The sequence below is a fragment of the Cajanus cajan genome, chromosome 3, assembly GCF_000230855.2.
Source record: "Cajanus cajan strain Asha chromosome 3, NIPB_CcT2T_4, whole genome shotgun sequence".
NCBI lineage: Eukaryota > Viridiplantae > Streptophyta > Magnoliopsida > Fabales > Fabaceae > Cajanus > Cajanus cajan.
Window position 1 is genome coordinate 23,373,814 of NC_138519.1, and position 25,918 is coordinate 23,399,731.

Genomic DNA, 25,918 nt, shown 5'->3' on the forward strand with positions numbered 1-25,918 from the left:
TTGTAATGAATTTTAATAAATTTATTTAATTATATTTATAATGTTAATATTCAATAAATTTAATCACTTGATGGTAGTCTCTAAGTTTTGGTATTTGATAAGTGAAAATCGAAAAAAAATGGTCCAGAACGGCCCTTTCTGGTTCAACTTTTCATGTGCTAATTTTGAATTTGGAACGGCTCGTTCTGATCCATTCGTCATGTGTTATTTTTTAATTTGGAATGGCCCGTTCTGAACGTGAATAATAAATGGTGCTAGTTAGGGAAATAAATTTTACAGTTGCTATTTAGGTAAAAAAAATTTAAAATAGTATTATTTGAGTGAAAAATTGCTCAATTGCAAGTTGCAACCATAAATTAAAACAACAAAACTATAACGGTCACCTTTTTTAGGTTGTTCCGCATCAATTGGTTTACTACGTACATATATAGTTTGATGAATGATTTACCACAATAATGGCCTAGTTTTACTTAGCCATGCATATATAGTAAGCATTAAAATAGTGGAGCTACTTTGAGCAAATTTCTATAAAATTACTTTTGAGAGGAAAACAAAAAATAAATTAAACTTATCTTCAAGTTAAAATTAATTTATATATAAATTAATTTGTAATTTTTTTCTATTAATATAGTACAAAAAATATGGCATTTAGAGATTACCAAAATTGGTCGCTAAATTATTAAAATCGGTCACTATTTACCTTAGCGATGGAATTAGTAACTGAATTTAAGCAGATGCTAAAACCCTGGTCGCAGAGCTGTTTAGCGACAAAAAATTTCGATCGCAAAATAGTTGCAATGATTTTGGTCGTTGAATTATATGGGACCAAATTAGTGACCGAATAAATCGGTCGCTAAATATTTATTTTTTATTTTATTAAATTTTACAGACATCGCAAATTTGGTCGCTATGAACAACTCATATTTGGCCTCTCAAAGATTCTATTTCACAATACTTAACTTTTCAACATGTTTTATCCTTAATTACACAATTTCTGAAATTTTCCCAGAAGGTCACTCATCTCTATATTACTTCAAGTCAAGCACGCTTAACTGTGAAATTTTGATGAAATAAGTTACTGAAAACCAGATGCATGTTGTTAGTATAAGTAGTACAAATTAATTCATTTAAGTCATTCTCAACTATCCAATCTCGTACTTATACTATCTTTGGATCCTTCTCATTTTGATGTATCCGAACCATTATAAATATATAATAATTATATTACTAATAATTATTATTATATTATATTTAATTAATCTTTCTTTATATATATACTTACTTTTATAATTAACAATCTACTTATTTCTATTTAAAATTAATATTATGATACAATTTAACTTATTAATTTACACTACAAGAAAAATATAAATTTCCGACGGAAAATTTCCGATGAATATGGATCCGTCGGAAATTTCCGACGAAAATTTCTGTCAAAAATTTTCCGTCGGAAATTTCTGACGGAAATATATATCCGTCAAAAATTTCTGACAAAAACTTTTTGACGAAAAATTCCGTCGAAAATTGTCGACAGAAAAATAATTCTTTCAAAAATTTCTAACAGAAAATTTCTGACAGAATATTTCGTCGGAAATTTCCGACAGATTTATTCCGTCAGAATTTTCCGTCGGAAATCTTATTTTTAATTATTATTTTTAATTTCTTTTTTTAATTTCTTATTTTTATTTCTTATATATATTTGTAGTATTAAAAATTTTATATATCTTTTAAAGGTATAAATATATATTATAATTATTTATTACAAGTTTTTTATATCTACGATTAGTATTAAAGATGAAAATAAATTAGGTCATATTATATTTTATTATAATTTACTTGGTTTGAACCTAATTTTCTTTAAAAATATATATTTTAAGTATGACTTATTTATCTATCATAAACAATTTTTAAATGTTTGGGTAGAACTACAATCATAAAGACTTATTTTATAATAATTTAACGCTATTAAAAATATAAAAATAAATATGTTAAATTTATAAAAATAAAGTTTAATTTATTTATGATATAAATATGTTTTTAATATCTAATATATATTTTTAGATGATAATTTATTTTAAAATATATCTTATAATAACAATTCTAAATGGAATATAAATCTTATGATTTTTCTTATTTTGATTTTTTTAATCAATGTATACAATTTTACTATTTTGATTTTTTTTCAATCAACGTATATAATAAATAAAAAACACAAAAGAGAAACATGCATGCTACAAATTTTATTTTATCAAAAAATTATGTTTTAATATATTACATTATATATGTGAATATTAAGAGATATATATATATATACATATATATATATTATAATTAAAATTTTTTTAAAAATTAATTCATTATTAAGAATTTTTTTTACCACATGAGAATTAATTTCCTTCAAAAATTTGATAGATATCAAATAAATAAACATTTTTTCTGAATTTATTATTAGAATATAATTTTATTTTTTTAAAATATATTATTTTTTTAGATAAAAAATTATGTATATGTCAAATAGTAGTGAGGGCAAGTGCCTCACTATTCCAAACGTGCAGCTGTCCATGTATATATATGTATGTATATATATATATATATATATAGATATATATATATATATATATATATATATATATAATATAGGGTGTTATAATTATACCGGTGTAACTTTTACTAAGTATTATGCCGCTCTATAACTTTATATTAAATGTAAATTTTATAAATCCAACCGTTAAATTGAAAGTTCATATCACTTTATACGTGTATATCAAATTTTGTTAAAATTGAACAACAACTGGAAGATAATCCAAGAGTTCATATTTTAGTGTATTTTGAAATGAAGATAATCCAAGAGTTCATATTTCCGTCAGAAATCAGCATTTTTCTTGTAGTGTTAAATTTAAAAGTTTCAGTAATAATTTATATATTTTAAAATGAGAAGGGTTATAATAACACGGATATAACTTTTACTAAGTATTATACCGCTCAATAACTTTATATTAAATGTAAATTTTGTAAATCTAACCGTTAGATTGAAAGTTCATATGACTTTATATGTTTATATCAAGTTTTGTTAAAATTGAACAACAACTTGAAAGTAATCAAAGTGCTCATATTTTATTTGAAATGTATATATATTACGTCAATTTTATTTTACAAGAATGAAGTATCAAATCATCTTGAGTTCATATAAAATTTTTTTATATGATCTAAGAGAAAAAACTTTCAATCTAATGGTTGAATTTATAAAATTCACATTTAATATAAAGTTATTGAGCAATGTAATACTTAGTAAAAGTTACACCGATATTATTATAACCCTTCTCTTTTAAAATATTATTTTTATAAATTAAATTTTAACATTTTAAATAAATTATTAATTAACTTAATATATTTATTCATCTTAAATCTAAGATATAAAATTCAAAAAATGTATTTATCCTTGTTTTATTTTCTAATTATCAACCATTAATAAAATACTAATTTAAAATCTTATCTAGTTATATCATAATATTTTCATATCAAGTTTAAAACCAGATATTAGTTATACAAAAATATCAAATTCATATAGTAAATTATTAATAAGATTCTAGTTAAATAATTTGAAATAATCAATTTTATCACACAACAATAAAAAAATACTAATGGTTAAGAAAATACATTTGTACTCTTCCTATTAGAAAGAGAGAGGATGTTATAATTCTTTTTTTCCTCAAGATATCACACCTCTTCTATCAATAAAATTTAAGTATAAAAATTTATTTAAAAAAAAGTTATCATAAGTTAGAAATATATATTATAAATATGGGTCAAAATAAATAAGAAATTTAAAAAAAAAAAATCATATACTCTAATTAAAAAGTTCCTAAAAATCCAATCGTAAAAAAAAACTTCTAAATATTTTTTCAGATGAATAACTATTGGTATTAATTATGTAGGAGTGCATATAAATATATTTTTATTATAAATTAATGTCTTGCTCTTACAGAAAAAGAAAATGGGATTCATACTCAACAACAATATTATCATCGCTTTTAAGCAATTTATATATTTTTTTAAGTTTTATTTAGCAACGGAAATAGAATTATGTCGCTAATTTTGACTAATATTTAGCGACTGAATAGAATTCCGTCGCTAATTTTAACTAATATTTAGCGACCGAATTCAATTCCGTCACTAATTTCAACTAATATTTAGCAATTGAATTCAATTTCGTCGCTAAAAATCAAAATTTCTTATTTAGCGACCGAATTTAATTTTGTTGCAACCTTTTTTACAATTTAGTAGCTAGTTGGTCGCTGGTTCCATCGTAACCTTTGTGTTCATGAAACACAATCAAGCTGCGACCGATTTTCTAGCGACGACTTATTTTGGTCGTTAAATCACTCGCTATTTGATTATTCAGAATCGGTCGCTAATCTTGGTTGCTATTTTGCAATTTTCTTGTAGTTACATCTTCAAAATCTTATTTTTAATTTATGTATAAATTAGTTTGAACTTGTGAAAAAAAATATATCAATTTTTTTCTATATTTTTTTCCTCTGATAAGTGTTTCTAGAGAAGTCCATTCAAATATATCCCAGCTAAATTAACTGTCACCAAATCATATATCAAGTTTATGCTCACAATCACATATAAATATTTCAATTTCCAGTCATTTTCTAAACATCATAAAGACATTCTTTTTTCTCTTACAAATAATATTGGAGTAAATTAAAAAATCTTTTTTTTAAATAATCCTTGTTAAAGAAAATCATCAAATATTCATAATTGGAATCAATGGTAAAGTTTATTTCTTAGATGTATGGTGCTCTTATTGAAATCTATTAAAGATACAAATAAAGTTTCATACCGTCAAAACAAAAGGAGAAATATATGTTTATAAGCACATGGATGCCTCCATTAATATGAGATCTTTTGAGTAATTATCAAAAATAAATATATGAGAGTTTAATTTCAAAGTAGACAATATCATATAAATGTTGATACATGTGTGTAAACCCTTGGTACGCAACAACTAGTATCAAAGCTGATGACTCGACCATGTGACCATGTGACCGATTAGTAGAATTAATCACACATGGTCGAGTCAGACATAAGATCTCTTGTATTGAAGATCGTCCTGATGGTGCATCCATATATGATAAGTCTTATTGGTGATTGTTGTGAGCTAACGGTAGACCAAAGATGCAAGTAGTCAGAGTGTGGTTGAAGTCTATGGGTCACCATAGAATATTCATGAACTAAAAATATAACTTTCAATGGAGAGGTCACGTCGTCAATACAAGAGGGAGAATGAGTGTCATCAAAGAATTATATAATTCTAATTCTGAAGTGGTTTGTCCCATAACATAAACCACTCTCCAACATGAGTGAGGCCTTTGAAATGAATTTAGAAAGATAATTTTTATTCTTTCAATGAGAATGATATATGTTGGCGTCTGTTGTTTGATATATGTAACCTTTTTATTTTATAAAGTTAATAGTAATATTTTCCTATGCCTAATTAAGTTTAAGTTTTAGTAATTTTTTCCTTTAGCAAACATTATTGTCCAACACTTATGGGTTGAATCGAGTCCAAAGTTAATTACTAGTGTGTATTAATAAGATAAAGGAATTTATAAATTATAATACTCCCTCAAAATTCTCAAAATTTTGATAAAAAATATTTAAGATTCACTAAATTATGTAAGAGATTTATCAAATAAAAAATAAGACTCTTAATCTTGTAACTTTTAATGAAATTTAGTTAATAATATAGAATACATATCATATTAGCTTTTTCTCATAAGACAAAATGTGACAGTGTCAAAGAGATATAATTTCTTTTTACTAAATATAAAAAATAAAAAATAAAAAAAAATTGTCTAACAAAGAGATATAATTTCTTTTTACTACATCGATTTTTATAAAATTAAAATAATATCTTGTAATCACAATTCTAATGACAGCTACTTGTGTAAATAATTAAATATTCCTCTTTGAAGTGCTGCATGTTCAAGAAACAGAACAACATGCATCATATGCTACAATAAAACAATAATCTATTAAAAGATAAAATAAAAAAAATTGATGGCTTGAAAAGGAACTGGTTCGTCTTTGGGTTGCATAAAATGGAGTTTAGTGGCATTGGTCGCACCCTATTCCATTGTGCATTCCACTATATATAATCACTAACTATCATGACACTGACTACACTGCTCACATCAATACCTAAAATGGATATGTAAACAATGTATATACAATATGCACTCAAGATTAGCCAAAAAAATAAAAATGCGCTATTCATTTATTTGATGTGTTGTCCTAAACATAATTTCACAGATGCGTGTCAGTTAATCAAAATTCATGAATCTTTATAGGTTCATTACGAGAACTTCAATTTATCTCTTTTCATTATTTCCAAAGTTTTAACTATTTTTATTATTTCTTGAGGACTTAAATTTATCCAATTATTTCAAGAATAAGTTTATTTAAATTTACTTTACTTAATAACTCATATAATTTAGCAAATTGTAATAATCCAATCATTTAATTAAAATTTTTTAATATATTAATTAAGTCTACAAATTTTTTAAAATTTTAAAATTTATTTAATTTTTTTTTTTAATTTAAATGCATACGTACGTACACACACAGATGTACATACACGCACACATAACTTCTATGCAATAAATTTATATCTAGATAATTTAAAGTATTAATTAAAAATTCATTGATTCTTGATTTGACATATTTTACTAACATTTAGAGACTAATTTATTCATTTTTTTTATATTTTAGATTATTTATATAATTTTATGACTACAAAAACTATCTAGCTAGGACACACACGGTTACTTTAAAAATGAAGTTAATACCTTATTTATTTTAAAATATATAAAAATTAATAATTCGTTCATAACACAAGTATTCATAGTTTTAGTATAAAAAAACCGTTGTTCAAATTAATTTAGAAAAGCAATTATGTTATGTTTACTATATGAAAAATAATTTTATCTGAATGAAGTGATTCTAGTGAAAACACTTGTTTATATGTGAGTATGAAAATAATTAATAACAACTTTTAGATTATGATTAAAATATCAAGAATTTGTTAGTCTAATTGGTTTTGGACTCGATCCCCTTAAACAAGAACTCAAGTTCGAGTCTTGTATACGTAAAAAATGTAGTTGTGAAAAGAGTTCCCATTAAAGGTGGTCAACCAAATTCTCCGACAAAGAGTAGTTATCGACAAAGTTGATAGATTCTCGTACAAATAACATGGTTATTGTACTAACTAAGTTATAGAAAATGAACTAAGCTTAGCTAAGCTATAAAAACGAATACCAAATGATCCATGATAACAAACAACCCCATCAAATTTTGTCAGCTTAAATATATTTTCTATAAGAAAAAATAATAAATAATATCATTAAAAAATTTGACTTAAATTATATAACTAGATAAATATTAAAAGGACAGGTTAGTAGAATATAATAAATTATTAGACCCTATAGATACTCAACACCACCACCCTCCACTTTCTTTTGTTTCCCATTTATCTATATAAAAGCCATGTAAACACCTAACTTGCAATATAGCCATATATTAATTGTCACTATTATGAGGCTTGCTATTAGAATTGCAACCTAACCCTATGCATCATCCTTTATTCCCCAACCTAACTTCAATTTTTATCGTCTGAATCCAACTCAAGATCACAATTCAACAAGTCTTTGTTCTCATGGAACCGACTCAAGCCTCAATCAACCAAATACAACTTCCCTAAACTCCGCAACAAGTGGAAGCAATACCAAGGGATCAACCACTAGGAAGGCTTGTTGGACCCCCTTGACGATAACCTACGTTGGGAAATCTTAAGATATGGCCATTTTGTCGATGCTACCTATCATTCCTTTGATTTTGACCCTTCTTCTCTTACCTACACCATGTGCATTCACTCAAAAAATTCACTTTTCAACATTTGCGGATGACAAACTATGGATATCGATTAACTAAGTATCTACATGTCACATGTGGAATTCACATGCCATGGTGGATGTTGGTGTGAGTCATGATGAGAATTGATTCAGCAAGATCTCAAGAGAAAATTATGGGATGCCGCTTAATTGTAAAAATCATATAATTATGGAAATTATGGTGATTATCTTAATTTATGTATAACTGATATAATTTCTATGTATATATCAATACCTCATGTAATTACAATTAAGTGGAATAAAATTATTATGACCATGTCATTTTGACATGGTATCAGAGCATACACGATCCAAATCCTGCTTTCTTGAATTTCCATGGCTGATGCAGGATCTCCTACTCCTACCTTAGAGGAGTTGGCTACAAAAATGGCAGAAATTCTGAACCAGGCTTCAGCCCCACCTTAGTCCCATGTTGATCATCATGTTGTCCCGATTGGCATTAGACTAGATGGCAGTAATTTTGCCTTCTGGTCCTAGGTGGTCGAAATGCATATCTCTGGCAAAGACAAGCTAGGATATATCAATGGTGACTTAATACAACCTCCTCAAACTGACCCCACCTTTCGACGTTGGCGGACTGACAACGCACTTGTTAAGGGATGGCTAATTAATTCCTTGGATTCCTCCCTTATTGGGAATTTTATTCGATTTCCCATAGCGAAAATGGTGTGGGACGCAATTGCGACTACATATTTTGATGGCAATGACAAATCTCAAGTTTATGATCTTCGACGTCGAGTGACTCGTCTTAAGCAGGCTGGTGGTTCTCTTGAAAAATACTACAATGACCTTCAAGGACTTTGGCGTGAAATTGACTTTTGTCGCCCAAATCTGATGGAATGCCCCACTAATATCAAACACTACAATACCCTTGTTCAAGAAGATCGAGTATACATATTCTTGGATGGACTTGACGATCACTTGGATAACATCCGTAGTGATGTCTTACAGATGATGCCATTACCAACGGTGGAGCAAGCCTATGCGCATGTTCGAAGGGAAGCCCTTCGACAATCAGTGATGACGGACAACACCAATGAGATACCTGGTGTTGTTCTTGCATTTAAGGGTCTCAAATTACAAACCAATTTGATGGCTACCCATTCCATGAATAAAGGTTCATCTAGTGGCACCAAGTGTTCACACTACGGAGGTACCAAACATACTCGTGACACTTGCTTGAAACTTCATGGCTATCCTGATTGGTGGTCCGAGTTCCAGGCTTGAAAACGTCGAGGTTCAGGTGACACAAGTAACAACCAAGGAAAAGCTACCATGGCTACTACAGAACCACACTATTCACTTGTTCCAACAAGTACAGACCATATCCAAGGTAATACTCTACTCTGTTCTAATCATGATGGTGACCGTGATGCATGGATACTCAATTTTGGGGCTACTGATCACATGACATTTGATGCAACTGATTTCTATGAACACTCAAATCCTCGACGCACAAGTATTGTCAATGCCAATGGTGGTTTATCATCGGTAACAGGGGCTGGAACTATGATGATATCACCAACACTTTTACTATCTAACATCTCTATCTCATAAGTTACTATCTGTGAGTCAAGTCACTAAAGATTTGAACTGCGTGGTACTAATTTATCCTTCTTTTTGTCTTCTTCAGAATATTCTCACCAAGGAGATAATTGGGCGTGGTACTAAGAGGGGGGGACTCTATTATATGGAAGATTTTAGTGTCGGCAAAGAAAATCACATGTATCACCTGAGTAACATTAAAAGGGAAAAAATTCTTCGCATCGTCGACTTGGCCACCCTTCATTTGAATACTTGAAACATGTATTCCCTAGTTTGTTCTCAGATACTTCATTGTTAAACCTTAAATGTGAAACTTGTATTTTAGCTAAGAGTCATCGAACTCATTTTCCATTGAGTATGAATAAGAGTGATGTTCCTTTTGCTTTGATCCATTCTGATGTATGGGGTCCATCCCCAAAATCTTTTTCCTTGGGATTTCGTTGGTTTGTGACGTTTGTAGATGATTGTACTCGAATGACTTGGGTTTTTGTATTGAAGCAGAAAAATTAAGTGTTTCAAACATTTCAAGTATTCTATCAAATGATCCAGACTCAATACTCAGCTAAGATGTGTATCCTTCGCTCTGATAATGGTGGAGAGTATGTCAATCAACAATTTCGTAATTATTTTCAAAAACATGGACTTATCCACGAGACCACATGCCCTCAAACTCCTCAACAGAATGGCATTGCAGAACGTAAGAACCGTCACATCCTTGAAACGACTCGGGCTCTTTTACTAGGAGCACACGTGCCTAGCCACCATTGGGTGGATGCTGTCACTACTGCAGTATATCTCATCAATGGATGCCATCAAAAGTTCTTGACTTTAAGACTCCGCTGCAAACCTTGTCTACATTTGTGCCATTACCTACCATACAAATGCTCCCACCACGAGTTTTTGGGTGTGTTGTGTTTGTTCACCTACATAAGAACCAACAAACCAAACTTGATCCTTGTGTTATTCGTTGTCTTTTTTTGGGATATGGTGTACATCAAAAGGGATATCGTTGTTATGACCCTACAACTCAGCACATGTATGTAACCATGGATGTTATATTCCTTGAGCTTGACACCTTCTACTTCCCCATGCCATCCAATTCTACTCTTCCGGGAGAGGTACAAGAAGAAGAGTTGAAATGGCTAACATTTGACTGGTTCAAGGATACTAATACAGTAGTTGATGATACACTGTTTGATAAGGCTCCACAAATTCAAACAAGTTCAATATAAGAAGCTGCAGTAACAGAATGTCCTCATGAAGCTGAAGTAGTAGAATCCCCTCATTCTCTAGTACCTCCCATTGACTCAACTCTTGAGAATACCACCGAGGTAAACACTATATGCACCTCTAATATTTCTAACAATGTTGACAATGTTGATACATTTATTAGCTATAGGCTACCTCATCAACATAATCGGGGCAAACCACCGAAACGATATTCTCCTGAAGTAGAAAGCCAAAGATCAAAGTATCCAATTGCTAATTACGTTTCCACCAAGGCATTATCTGAACCCCTTAAGAGATTTGCTGACGAACCCCTTAAGAGATTTGCTGACGAACTCTCCTCACAAAGTGTTCCTACCAACATTGGAGAGGCTCTTGAAATCCCAAAATAGACTCAAGCTATGAATGAAGAAATGGAGGCATTAAACAAGAATGCAACATGGACTCTTGTTCCTTTACCACAAGGAAAAAAAACAGTAGGGTGTAAGTGGGTCTTCTCTATCAAGTACAAAGCTGATGGTTCCATTGAAAGATATAAGGCAAGACTTGTGGCCAAGGGTTTTACCCAAACACATGGGGTAGATTACCAAGAAATTTTTTCCCTGGTGGCCAAGTTGAGCATTGTTAGAGTCTTGTTATCTCTTGCAGCAAATCTTGATTGGCCGCTGCATCAACTAGATGTCAAGAATGCTTTCCTTCATGGACATCTCAAAGAAGAAATATACATGGATATTCCCCCTGGGTATATGGAGAATTCTGGTAAGTTTGGTACTAAGGTGGTATGCAAATTGCAACGGACTTTGTATGGCCTGAAACAATCTCCTAGAGAATGGTTTGGGCGTTTAAATCTAGCAATGAAAGAATATGGCTTTCAACAAAGTAATGCGGACCACACATTATTCTTGAAGCATCGTCAAGGGAAGATAATTACATTGATTGTCTATGTAGATGATATGATCATCACAGGAGATGACTCGGAGGAGATAACTAAACTTCAAAGACAATTGGGAACTGAATTTGAGATGAAAAATCTAGGAGGACTCAAATATTTTTTGGGAATTGAGGTTCCTAGATCAAAGCAAGGCATCTTTTTATCTCAAAGAAAATATATCCTAGATCTTTTATCAGAGGTTGGGCTACTAGACTACAACCCGGTAGATACTTCAATTGTTCAAAATCATCAACTTGGGGAATATTTGGACCAAGTTCCATCAGAAAAAGGAAGATACCAGAGGGTTGTTGGAAAACTCATTTATTTATCTCATACACGACCTGACATAGCCTATGTTGTAAGTGTAGTAAGCCAGTTCATGCATAATCCAAGCACAAATCACATGAAGGCTGTAATGCGAATCCTTCAGTACTTAAAGTCCTCATCACCTGGAAAGGGCTTAATGTTCACAAAAAATGATCACCTACAGGTTGAAGGTTATACAGATGCTGATTGGGCTGGAGATACTATTAATAGAAGATCAACCTCAGGTTATTTCACCTTTGTTGGAGGAAATTTGGTCACATGGAAGAGTAAGAAACAAAAGTTTGTGTCACTATCAAGTGCTGAAGTTGAGTTTCATGGGATGGCTAAGGGTCTCTGTGAACTTCTTTGGATTCGAAGACTATTGACTGAAATTGGTTTCACCCCAAGTTGTGTAATGAAATTGTTTTGTGACAACAAGGCTGCTATAGCAATTACTCATAATCCTGTACAACATGATCGTACCAAACATGTGGAAGTGGACCGTCACTTTATCAAACAGAATTTAAAGACCAAAATAATTCAATTTCCTTTTGTTAAATCTGAAGAACAATTGGCAGATATACGCACGAAAGCTATATGCAGTAAGAATTTTTGCAACTCACTTGGCAAGTTGGGTATGCGAGATCTCTACGTACCAACTTGAGGGGGAGTGTTGGTGTGAGTCATGATGAGAATTGATTCTGCAAGATCTCAAGAGAAAATTATAGGATGCCGCTTAATTGTAAAAATCATATAATTATGTCAATTATGGTGATTATCTTAATTTGTGTATAACTGATATAATTTCTGTATATATCAGTACCTCATGTAATTACAATTAAGTGGAATAAAATTATTATGACCATGTCATTTTGACAGTGATAAATAAAATCTATAAATGGTCATGCATTCAATCTAGTTGGATCGGATACGTGGCAATTTGTCAAAGCAAGAAAGAAATTAATCAGCTTGGTCGACGTGACGTTGTGATTGCTTTTAAAGGAACAATTACTTGGATGGAGTGGTTGGAAAACCTACGTGCCTCCTTAACACACTTTCCAGGTCATGTGGTGGCAAAAGATGGTGTTGGTCCAATGGTGCAAAAAGGGTTTTTGAGCCTTTACACGTCCAAAACCACAAAACATGCAAGTTTGCAAGAAATGGTAAGAGAAGAGATCGGAAGAGTGATCCAAACATACACCAATGAGCCTCTTAGCCTAACCCTAACAGGTCATAGCCTTGGAGTTGCACTTGCAATCCTGAGCGCGTATGATATAACTGCCACTTTCGAGAATGCACCAATGGTGACCGTTGTGTCTTTTGGTGGGCCTCGTGTAGGAAATGAGAGCTTTAGGAAGCAATTGGAACAGAGTGGGATTAAGATACTGAGAATAGTAAACTCTGATGATGTTGTGACTAAGGTTCCGGGGCTTGTGGTGAATTTGGATGATGTGGCGAGCAATGAAGATGTCCACGTGGGAATCTGGTCACGGTGGTTGAACAAGCATGTAGAGAACACACAATTGGTCTATGGCGACATTGGACAAGAGTTAAGGCTAAGTAGCAAGGAGTTACCATATCTCAATAAAGGAGATGTTGATGTGTCATGACCTCGAAACATACCTTCATTTGGTGAAAAATTATGTAAGCTCCTCTTGTCATTGCAGACACAATACATCTACTCCATTGAACCACAAATTTGGATCATCTTTGGGTCTTATTAACAAGATATGATCATATTGAAGAGAGAAAAAAAATAATTTATAATAATCATTTATAATATATTTTTCTCCTATATATTTTTATTTAAAATAATTGTTTCTTGTACAGAGAAATTGGGTTGATGTAGTTTGATTGGGCCAGAAATTTGTAATTTGATATAGTTATCAAACTACTATGATTTCAAGTTTGTAAGTATCGTTAGAATCATTGGATTTAAAGTATTATTCATTGTGGCACTCATTTGGTTGCCTTGATAGGTTAAGGGAGAATGTTGTTTATATTGGTCTTGACTCTTAAGCGATGTAAGATATTTGGACATATCAAAGTATGGTTAGGGTCCCCACATTTAAGGTATAAGCCATTCTTCTAATGCCAATGTTTCAACCTCAAGTCTACTATTATCATTAAGGTTACTACATCAAAGATATTGTTTACTTTGGTGTTTGTTAAATGAACAAGATTTTGTTCTTGTGAAGGTGTCTCAATGGGTTGAAGGAGAATTATGTCTATAAACTATTTTTGACCTCAATTTCTAAACGAGACATTTTGACATATCGAAACATAAACCAATAAACAAAATTTTGAATTCAAGCATACTTGATAATCCAAACTCATGTTTCAAATTGATCAAGTTATGTTATCATTGTTGTGTTTCAATAAACACTTGTATTACTAGTTGTACATATGTAAAAATTAGAAAAAATGATTTGTAAGGATTATATAGTAAAATAAAGGAGAAAAGTTTCTTTATCAAATTAATGATTCTCTCATTCATATAAATCAAAATTGACATAGTATATACGTATACATTTCAAAATATACAAAAATAAATCAAATTATTTTTCAATTTCAACAAAATTTGACATAAACATACAAGATGATATGAATTTATAATTCAATTATTAGATCGACAAAATTCACGTCTAATATAGTTATTGAGCGGTGTAATAGTTATTAAATATCACACCGATGTAATTTGATTTCTCCTATATACACATACACACATATACACATAGAGATGAGAGATTCACTTACTTTAAGAGTAAGTATTGGTAGAATTAAATTAAAATTTATTAATGCATAGATCACGTGCAAATTTTGAAAGATTTAAAAACTATTTGATATTTCGCTATATAAATCTGAATCAATGTATAAAATAATTTTATAATTATCTATCAATTTGAATTAATAAAACGAAGGATTCAATAGTTTTCAAATCTTTTAAAAGTTTACAAACTTAATTTATTCATTAAAATCTTTTAATTCAATGGCTGGATATTGTTAAAATTCAATGTACAACAAGAATTATTGAATGGAGTAAGATTAGCTAGACTTACCCTTAGAATAAGGAATCTCTCATATATACCTATATATGTGTGTGTGTGTGTGTATGTGTGTGTGTAGAGAGCTCAAATTACACTGGTATAACTCTTTCAACTATTACACCATGCAACAACTTTTAATTCAATGATGTTTTCACAAAATTCACCATTAGATTAAAATTTCAATTACCTTAGATCATATATATATATATATATATAAAACTTTGTATTAATCAAAAAATTATTAGATATCTCATTTGAATAAATTAAAATTGAGGTAATATATATATTTTTTAAAATATAATAAAGTATAAACAATTTGAATACATTTAATTGTTCACTTTTAACAAAATTTGGCACACATTCAAGATGATATAAGGTTTTAATCTAACAACGAGTTTTGAAAAAACATTATCGAATTGAAAGTTATTGAATAGCGTAATAATTGGTAAAAGTTACACTAGTGTAATTTGATGACTCCCCATGTGTGTGTCTATATATGGCCCAAAGTCTACATAGTGTAAATTAATGAAGCATAATGGAAGTAATGGAATCATAGTGTAGAAATTATGCAAATTTTTTTAAAACAACGTGATTTAATATCCTTTACAATTGTGTAATATTATCTAAAATTTTAAAAGGATTTCTATAAATAAAATATTATTATTATCAAAATACAATTGAATCTCAACTTTAAAATATGTAATTAACAATTTGTGTTCCTCTTGAAGTTCTTTAACATGAATGTGCAATTCAGAAAAATATTTAGAAAAATTCTTACAAAATATAATACAAAGCAAGAGATATTGAAAATATTTTTATTTACTTACAAAGTACTTTACTGTACAAGTGATGAAAACCATTGGAGAGAGATGGTTGGTGATTCCTCCACTAGTCTCTTTGGTGTGTCCAATCTTCTTCCATGGATAAAACAAGCTTTAGAAAATCAAAAATGGTGGGAGAGATCAGAAATTGGGTCTTTTCCTTGGGAAAAAGATAAGCAAGATGTGTTAATCTTGCCACAAGGAGGAATAACTTGATAAAAGATCTTAAGGATAGATTTCTCCAAGTAAAAGAACTCTGACTTTTGGAAGAGAAAACTCAAAGCTGCATTCTAATATACTCTCAAAAGTATTCAACCATGTACGAGGAAAATGTTTATATAGAGTTTGATTGCCTTATGGTGCAAGTTAAACTAACCTTGGTAAAGTGTGATCAAGATTAGTTAACTTATTGTTAAGTCAAAAGACAACGTAAATCCCTTGAACTCAAAGTTTTAATGCTAACAAACAAAACATTTTTATAAAGAAGAAATGTCTACAAAAACGTCTTTGACAAGTATTTTTGAAAAGTTTATCGGAAGACGTGTAAGACAACAGATTGTATATGTGATGTTGTAAATTAGACGAAGCATACAGTCTATCTCAAATATATTAAATGTTTATTATTTATTCAGACCAACAACAAAGGTTTTTGAATGTTTTATTCTTTATCAGATCAAAGTAGAAAATCATCTCAAAACTCACAAATCTGTTAAAGAGAATAAGATTATACTTTTTCTCAGGACTAAGGAAAAAGATCCCTAAAATCACAGAGAAAAGCAAATAAAGTCATTATTGTTGTTACACTAACATTACCTGTACAAGCTCCATTTGATATGAAAAAAATGATAAGTAGCCTCCTTTATTAGTGAAGTACATTATCTACCGGAAGGAGTCTCTCTCACAAGGCCCTATATCTTTAAGGGGGAGGACTACCCGTATTGGAATATGATTAGATGGAGATGTTCATCAAGTTTATCCAATACCACCACTAGAGAATCATCACTCAAGGTGATGTTGTTACCAAGCTTGAGAATGAATATACTCAAGATGACTATATCACATTGCAACTCAATACTAAATCATGATACATCCTTGCTTGCTTCTTATACAAAATGAAGTACAACAAGTTCTATAGCCATTCAACGACGAAAGAAATGTGGGATGCTATCAGGTAACTCATTAGGGTACTAAAGATGTAAGGCTCAAATGAGCTGCTACACTTTAGAGACACAATGAATAATTCTCTATGAAAAAGAGCGAATCCATTGACAAAATTTTTGGAAGATTTCACACGATTTTAAATGGGCTAAAATCCCTAGGAACTAAGTCCTCTAGAGCTCAAAATAATCTCAAGATCTTGGACAGTCTTCCTAAGATTTAAGAATCGAACGCCGCAAATATCTCAAAAGCGTGTGATCTTAAATTTCTCACTCTTGATGAACTTCTTAGAGCTCTACGAGTTCATGAGGTTCACTTGAACAACAGAGATCACCCTAGAGAAAATGACATTATTGGTTTGAGGGGTGGTGAGATCAATAAGAGGGAAGAGAAAGGAAAGACATTGAAAGCATAATTTGAGTCTACAAACAATGAGATATCTTTCATCTCCAAAAAGTTCAAAGACATGCTAAAGAAGAAAGGAAGGTTGAGGAACCTCCACAAAAGGAAGAAAATATTTAGGAAGCCAAGTCAAATTGACAACAAGGATGTGTTCTGTTACGAATGAAAAAGGCTTGGCCACATGAAAACAACTATCTTTTTCAAAGAAAGAGATGGTCTTCTAGAAAGAAGGCCAAAAAGAGTCTAATGGTCACTTGGGAGGATATAGATAGCAACAATAGCAGTAGTTTAGATGATGATAAGGCCAACATATGCCTCATGGAAGACACTAAGTCAAATGCTACTAACATAGAGGTAAAAACTAACTCAATCTACTTCTCTAAATCAAAGGATATTGAGATGTCTTATAAGACTCTCTTGACTAACTCTCACGTGATCTCCTTCAAGTACAAGAAATTAAAAGAAAAACAAAAGATTTTTGAAAATGAAAATCTTGAATTGAAGAAGAACATATCAGACACAGTAAAAGAGATAAAATCTCTCAAGGAAAAAATCACTAGCTTTATTCCACCTAAGGTTACAACACTAGAGGCTGAAAACTTACAACTCTTGAAGGATTTTGTTAAATTTGCCGATGGATCTTCTAATTTAAACATGCTTTTAAAGCATAAAATACTTCCAATTGATAAAAATGGTTTTGGCTTTGACCTTGGTTCAGGGACATCTCAAGCCAAACCCAAGGTTTTTTATGTAAAGCTAGTGGAAATATGGATAAAATTTTAGGTAGATAAAAAAGAAAAACCAAGGGCATGCATGGGGGCTAATAGAAAAATAAAATCGAAAAAATATAGGTACCAAAATCTCCAATAATCTTTATTGTAGATATCCTTAATGGGAAGAAGAAAGGATTCACATTGAAACCTGGATAGTGGTTGCTCCCAACACATGACAAGAGAAAGGTCTATGTTTCTAGACCTCCAAACACATGATGAATCAGTCTCTGGGAGTGGAAAAGGAAAAATCAAAGGTATAGTCAAGATAAGTAAAAAAATATATACCTATTATGAATAATGTTCTGTATGTTGAAGATATAAAGTATAGCATACTTAGCATAAGTCAATTTTGTGATAATGGATATATAGTTGTCTTTGACAAAGATGCATCCATAGTCAAACAAGATGATGGATTTGTGTTTTTTTACTGCTCAGGGAAAGAATAATCTTTATAATATTAATCCAACTAGTTTGAGCAAACAGAATGTAACATTTCTAGTATCCAAAGAAGATGAAAAATGGATTTGGCATAAAAAGTTTAGGCATGTCAATATGAAACATATTTTACAAATAACCAAAAAGGGTTTAGTGAAAGGACTTCTTACAATCTCTTGGAAAACTCTTTTTCTTTGCGAAGTGTGGAAAAACATATGTACAAGGTTTTGATAATGCCAAAACATTGTAGAAAATAAAAGGTCAAGTTAAAGCAAGTTGATCAAGAAGCAAAATCTTAAGTAATAACTAGATAAGTCTTGACTACTTAGCTTAATATATAAAATGAACTTTTAGAAATTGCAAATTTTACTTGGCCATTAAAACTATAATTTCAAGAAAATCTCAAATAATCTTTTTGAATATAAGAGTAAGTTTCTAAAAATTAGAAGTTTCCTATAATCAAAAGTTTGTATAACAAATAAAGTGATATTTGTCTGGTAATCGATTACCAGCTTAAGTAATCGATTACTAGAGCAAGGAAACTTCAAAGTTCAAACTTAAAATATAAAAATGTGTTCTGGTAATCGATTACCATACCTTGTAATCGATTACCAGAAGAGGGAACTTCAAAAATTTGAATTTAAAAGATACAGCGTTTTAATTTTTTGAACTTAAAAATCGTTGTAATTGATTACCAAATCTTGTAATCGATTACGTACTAGAGTATCTTTTCTGAAAAATTATAAAGAGTTACAGCTCTTCATAAAAAGACACAAGCTAAGAAAGAATTGTCTATAAATACCTATAATTTTTCAGAGAAAGGTTACGAACTCTATTGTGAAAAAGTCATTTTCAAAAACTTATTGGCCAAATTCAATTGCATTATTCTAAGAGTTCAATAAGATCAAAAAGGTGTAATATCTACTCTTAAAATAGAGTTATTATGTAATTCCCAATTGATCATTTGATCTGTGAAGGAGAAAGGGTTGTTCTCATTGTTTTTGAATCTCAACACTAGGAAAGGGTATTCCAAGTTGTTGGAGGATTCAAGTCTTGTAAGTACTACAAGAATAGTGGAAATCTCAAGTTAGAGACTTGAGGACTGGATGTAGGCAAGATTGGCCGAACCAGTATAAAATCAAGTTTGCAATTCTTCTTCCCTACACTTTTATTTACTTGTTATTTAATTGTGGTTGAGTAATTTTTGTATCGTTACATACATTTTGCTTAAGTAAATAAATCTTTAGAAGGCATCTTTAAAAACTGAAAAAGAGAAGAAAAATTAAGATAACTTAATTCGCCCCCCCCCCCCTCTTAAGTTATACGAGGCTACTTGACTAACACGAAGCATGTTAGAAAGTGAAATAGATTAAAATAACTCTCAAAGCCAATAAAATTGTTTCCACTTCCAAACCACTAGAGTTGTTACATATGGATTTGTTTGGTCCAACTAAGACACTCAATCTAGGAGGTAAAAAGCTATGGATTTGTCATTGTAGATGACTATTCTAGATATACATGGGTATACTTCCTAGGCCACAAACATGAGTCATTTAAGGTCTTTGAAATATTTTGTAAGCGCGTTCAAACTAAAAAAGGTTTTTGCATTACTACTATCAAAAGTGACCGTGGATTTGAGTTTGAAAATTTTGATTTCTAAAGATTTTGTGAAAAACATGGTATTTTTCACAAATTTTCCTCACCGAGAACACCTCAACAAAATGGGGTAGTTGAAAGAAAGAATCGAACTTTATAAGATATAGCAAGAGCAATTCTTTGTGAAAATAATTTGCCAAAACACTTCTTAGCAGAAGCCATAACATCTTACATTCAAAACATAATACTGATAAGACCATTACTAAACAAAATTCCCTATGAGTTGTGGAGAGTGAGAAGACCCAACATATCATACTTCTTTCATCCTTTTGGATGTGAACGTTATATCCTAAATTCTAAGGATCAACTGGGAAAGTTTGATTCCAAAGTGGAGAAGGGTACCTTTCATGGATATTCTAAAACCTCAAAGGCCTATAAAGTTTACAACTCTAAAACCTCTATGGTAGAAGAATATATCCATGTAAGGATTAGTGATGCATTAATGATTGATAGGAAACAATCAAATCTAAAAGAAGACTTTGCAAATTTTCATATTGGAGGAGATCACACAAAAGAACCAGATGCTACAAATTAGATGATGGACTGTTTTAAAGAACAGATGAATCAATTAAACGAATCCACTAGACCTCATAGAGACTAGAAGTTTGTCAATTATCATCCTCAAGATCATATATGTTCTTAGAGATAACGTTTCATGTGCTCTAGTTTCTAAAATATAACTAAAAAACATAGATGAAGCATTAGAAGACAATGACTGGATCATTTCCATGGAGGAGGAGCTTCATCAATTCGAAAGAAATAATGTCTGGTCCCTAGTACCAAGCCTGAACATCAAAGCATGATAGACTATGGCCAAGGCCAAGGAATCCAAGAGGTGATATCTTAAAAGAACCAAGAGGAATGGGATGATTTTAAAGACCTTTTCATTTGTTTGTACATATAGTAGTCTCTTGTATAGGTTATTTTTGTCTTTGTATTTGTGAGGCACTTTTCTTGCTTTTTCTAGTGTTTGTATATTGATTTTAAGGTAGGTTACTTGGAGAGTTTAACTCCATTTAACCTCCCTAGTTGATACTTTCATTTTGTATTTTTTCAGTAGGGAAAAGGGGGTGACGTTTAGCAAAGTTAGGGAGTGTGCTTAGAAATTGGGCCTGAGTTGGGCCTAGGCAAAATTTTGCATATTGGACTCATTTTGCTCCTAATTTTTTATAGATTTGAATTAGCTAGGCCTCATCATCATATGATGAACCTAGCTAACCCAAATCAAAGATTTTCAAATTAATTCATGGAGCATTTTGAGAACAAGGCCGCCTAGCCCACATGTGTTCCTTTGGCCGGATTTCTAAAGCCCCTCCTCTTGGTTTTTGAAGCTTGCCTTGCAAGCTACTAAACCAAGGGAGTTTAAGCCAACCTTACCATGGTTCTTAAGTGAACCATGGTCAAGGTTAGCTTCTCCTAGAAGCCACCTAAACCGTAGGAGTTAAAGCTAACTCTACCATGGTTCCTAGTGAACCATGGTTAAGGATAGCTTCTCCTACAAGCTATCTTTCCCTATATATTTTTAATTACCTCATTTGTAATCACTTTTGACATTAATGAGAATTGAACTTCAGAATTCTCTCTCAAGAGTCCTCTCAAAACCGTAGAGAACTTCCCCTCTAGGTTTTCACCAAAGTTTCTTCAAACTTTGCCATGGTTTCTCAAGCTTCCTATGCAAGCTAAGGAACACCGAATCACTTCAAGGCTTCTTCTCCATTGAAGAACACTTCAAGGAGCTTCAAAGAACCATTGGAGTCTTAACCTCAAGATCATTCACGGTCCTAAGCATGGAGCAAGTGAAGGAAACATCAATCTCCTCACCTAGTTCCATCAAAGCATGACTAGAACCAAATGGGTATTCAGAAATAAGCTAAACAAACAAGATAAAGTGGTAAGAAATAAGGCTAGATTGGTAGCTCAAGGCTATAATTAACAAGAAGGTATTGATTTCACTAAAAATTTCGCTCATGTTGCTAGACTTGAAACTATTAGGATTATGTTAGCTTTTGCATCTCAAAAAAACAAAGTTTTTTCAAATGAATGTAAAGAGCACCTTTTTAAATGAAATAATTAAGGAGGAAGTGTATTTCAACCAACCTTCGGGTTTTGAAAATCCTAATTTTAGAGAACATGTTTTCAAACTCAAAAAGGCTTTTTATGGTATGAAACAAGCTCCTAGAGCTTGGTATGATAGACTAAGTAATTTTTTTACTTAACAATGGTTTCATGAGAGGTAAAGTTGACACGACTCCTTTTAGAAAAGGATATGAAACAAATTTCATTGTATTTCAAATATATGTAGATGATATAATACTCTCTTTCAAGATTAAAAATGTTAGTCTTTAAAATATAAATATACCTTTTGAATAATGATAGCTTTTATATATAAAAAATAAAAATAAAAATAAAAAAGACAAAAATCCCTTCATCTTATCAAAGCAAAATACTTTTTTGTTAGAGAAAAGATACACACTAGAAGGGGGCTTGAATAGTATATATCAAAAACTCACTTTCAAAAATAGTGAAGTAGTAAAAAATTGACAAACACAATATTGAAATGCAACAGACAAAGGGGCACAAGTCTTTGTATACTAGTTTGTTCAAACACAAAGACTAGGTCCAGTTCTTAACCCAATTAGATTGAATTCCATTATCTTTTCACAAGATACAAGTATTCTTTTAACAAGGCACTTCTGGCTCAAACCCAAGTAGTATTTTACTTGCCTCTCCAAACAAACAACCCCTATTATTCTTTAACAAACAAGTCTCTCCAAGCATAATAACCAAGTATTCTTTAAACTACAAGCCTCTTCAGGCTCAACCCTCACAAATAGAAATTTGAAAAGAGTTACAAAGATAGCCTCGTCTCTCCCAGATGTGATGCTATGAAAACTAAGCATAAGTAAACTGTACAAGATACAATTTATCTATAAGGTATGCACATTAGAGATTTTTTAAAGTGGTCACTTTGTTTCTTGTCTCTCTTGTATCCTTTTCTTATCTATGTCTCTTGTTGTCTTGATTGAGAATCCCTTATCTAGTAGCTTGGAAGAAAATAATTGTTGACCAATCTTCTCAAGATGCTTCATTTGTCTTTTCTTCAAGGCTAGAGAGAGATAGTAAATTAGTTGTTACTACAAGCATTTAATGCATTGCATGAGAATGTTTACCTTTTATCTGATCTTGGCAGCTACTTATCATCATTTCATTAGGTAGGCTAAAAAGTAGTGGCTAAATCAGAGCAGTGTAGAATGTTCAAAGTTATTGTCTGCTTTTCTAGGATTTCTGAGATTTTTCTTTGTCTTTCCTAACGAATATTTTGTCATTTTCCTCTTTAATAGATTTCAATAGTTTTGAGACTTCTTTCGTGTTCGATCTGTTAAGGAATAACATTTAATGAAATTTAATGTTAGTCTCATTTGGAATCATTCAATTAATGAAATGAGACAGACTGTATGCTTTGTCTGATTTCCTTCATCTTACAGATGATATATATTTTCCATATTGTTTGATATAGCATATCTTTGTAGATTTTTGACTTTGCTTAAAGAAAATATTTTATTTTCTATCATTAAAACTTATACTCTTGAGGGATCCAAGATCGTCTTTTGATTTTACACTTTTCAAGAACAAAGAAAAATATTTTTCAAGAATAAAGAAAAATAGACATTTCAAAAATACAAAAATGTGTTTGTCACCATCAAAGAGGGGGAAATTGTTAAGTCCAAAAATAATCTATATCCCTTGAACTCAGAATTTTAATGCTAACAAATAAAATATTTTTATAAAGAAAAAATGTCTTCAAGAACTTCTTTGAAAAGCTTATCAAATACAGTGTAAGACACAGATCATCTGTGAGATGTTGAAAATTAAACGAAAAATACAATCTGTCTCACATACATTGAATGTTTATTATTTATTGAGACTAATGGAAAAGGCTTTTGAATTCTTCATTCCTTAACAGATCAAACTAGAAGATCATCTTAGAACTCACAAATCTGTTAAAGAGAACAAGACCATACTTTTTGTCAAGACCAAGGACAAAGATCCCTAAAATCATGGAGAAAAGCAAATAAAGTCATTATTACTACTGCATTATGCTAACATTACCTCTACAAGCTTTATTTGATATGAAAAAAATGATAAGTAGCCTCCTTGATCATATAAGAGATACCATTTGGTTAAATACAATTAATATTCCCATTAAATGAGTAGATTGGTCACCTGTCATAACAAGGAAAGATGGTGAAGACTGACAAAGCAAACTATTGAGCTATGTTGAGCTTAGGAGATCTTGAAACCTAAAGGAGTTTTGATGATCACAACATATGTGTACAACAACAACTTACAACTTGGAAGCACAAAAACAAAGTCAAAGAAAAGTCAAGAAAATGCTACGTAATGGAGCAATGTAATAGAGTTTAGAAATTAAGTTGTTTTGAATGAGTTTTTATATTGTGTGTGCTTAGTATGCTTTGTGCATAAGCAAATCTATATCTAAAGCTAAGTAGAGAGTATGTGATGATGAGTGAAAAGGTTGGAAAGTTATTTTGAGACTTAAAACGAAGTTTTGAAAACTAACTCAAAATAATTGATTATTGTTAAATATAATCGATTATTCCAGCAACAGGCAAAATGGGATGCCTTGCTGCAATAATCGATTATTTGCCAAAATAATCGATTATCCCAGAAACAACTCTCTGGAATAATCGATTATCCAGCAAAATAATCGATTATATTGTTCTTGGTTGGTTTCCAGAAAACTTGAAGAACAAAATAATCGATTATTCTTTAAAATAATCAATTATCTGTGTCTGAGACTTTTATAAATAACTTGAACTTTTTGAAACTTCAGACATTGAGTTAGAACTGATAATCAAACTGTGAAAAGCGTTTTTGTGGAGTCTTTGTGACCATCTTGGAGAGTTTTCTTTGTGAAATCCAAGAGTAAAAACGTTTGTGAAAAACTTTGTGAGATCATCATCATCATCATATCTTGAAAGGGGAAGATTAAGATTTGCTTCAAGAATTCCAGGTGAATTCGTTCCTTTGTTCTTTGTGAATCTTTGTAAAATCTTGAGAAGGGTTTCTCAAGTGGTAAGGTTTCTTGTAATGGGTTTCTACAAGGGGTGCTTTCTTGGGGTCAAGAAAGTGGTTATCTTTAGTGTTGAAGTATATGCATGTGTGTGTGCTTGTAAACCTTCTTGCTTAAGATAGTGGAACAAATCTTAATCAGGTGTTGATTAAGGACTGGATGTAGGTCACATGTGGAGTGGCTGAACCAGTATAAAAGACTTGTGCAATCTTCTTCTACCTTATCTTTTACTTTGAGTAATTGCTTGATTGAACATTAAAGAAGATAATTCTTGATTAACATGTGTGTGTGAAAATTGTTGGTTTAAATCTGAATTAGAACATTATATTTGAACCTCACAATTTTGTAATCAAGAAAGCATATTGCATTCATACTTTCATAACAAGTCTTTAAGGGAGCTTCATTTGAAAAATTCAGTCTTAGAAAAGTTTAAGTGAAATAAAGATCCTAAATACTCTGATAATTTTTAAAAGGGTCATAGAATCCAATTCACCCCCCCTCTTGGATTGTACCATTCTTTTCTAACAATTGGTATCTAGAGCA

At 31.0% G+C, this 25,918-nt stretch overlaps 1 protein-coding gene and 1 pseudogene across 1 annotated transcript; both read left to right on the top strand.

The window, feature by feature from the left end:
* Positions 1–8,465: 8,465 nt before the first annotated feature.
* Positions 8,466–9,206, top strand: LOC145956149 (uncharacterized). Its single transcript, XM_083071714.1, has one exon. The coding sequence runs from the start codon at positions 8,466–8,468 to the stop codon at positions 9,204–9,206; it is 741 nt and encodes a 246-aa protein (XP_082927840.1).
* A 3,639-nt stretch (positions 9,207–12,845) lies between these two features.
* On the top strand, positions 12,846–14,029 carry LOC109788810 (phospholipase A(1) DAD1, chloroplastic pseudogene; annotated as a pseudogene).
* Positions 14,030–25,918: the final 11,889 nt, after the last annotated feature.

Bases quoted from the DNA above. Each gene is read 5' to 3' on its own strand.
- LOC145956149 (XM_083071714.1), top strand. From the start codon at position 8,466: ATGCATATCTCTGGCAAAGACAAGCTAGGATATATCAATGGTGACTTA.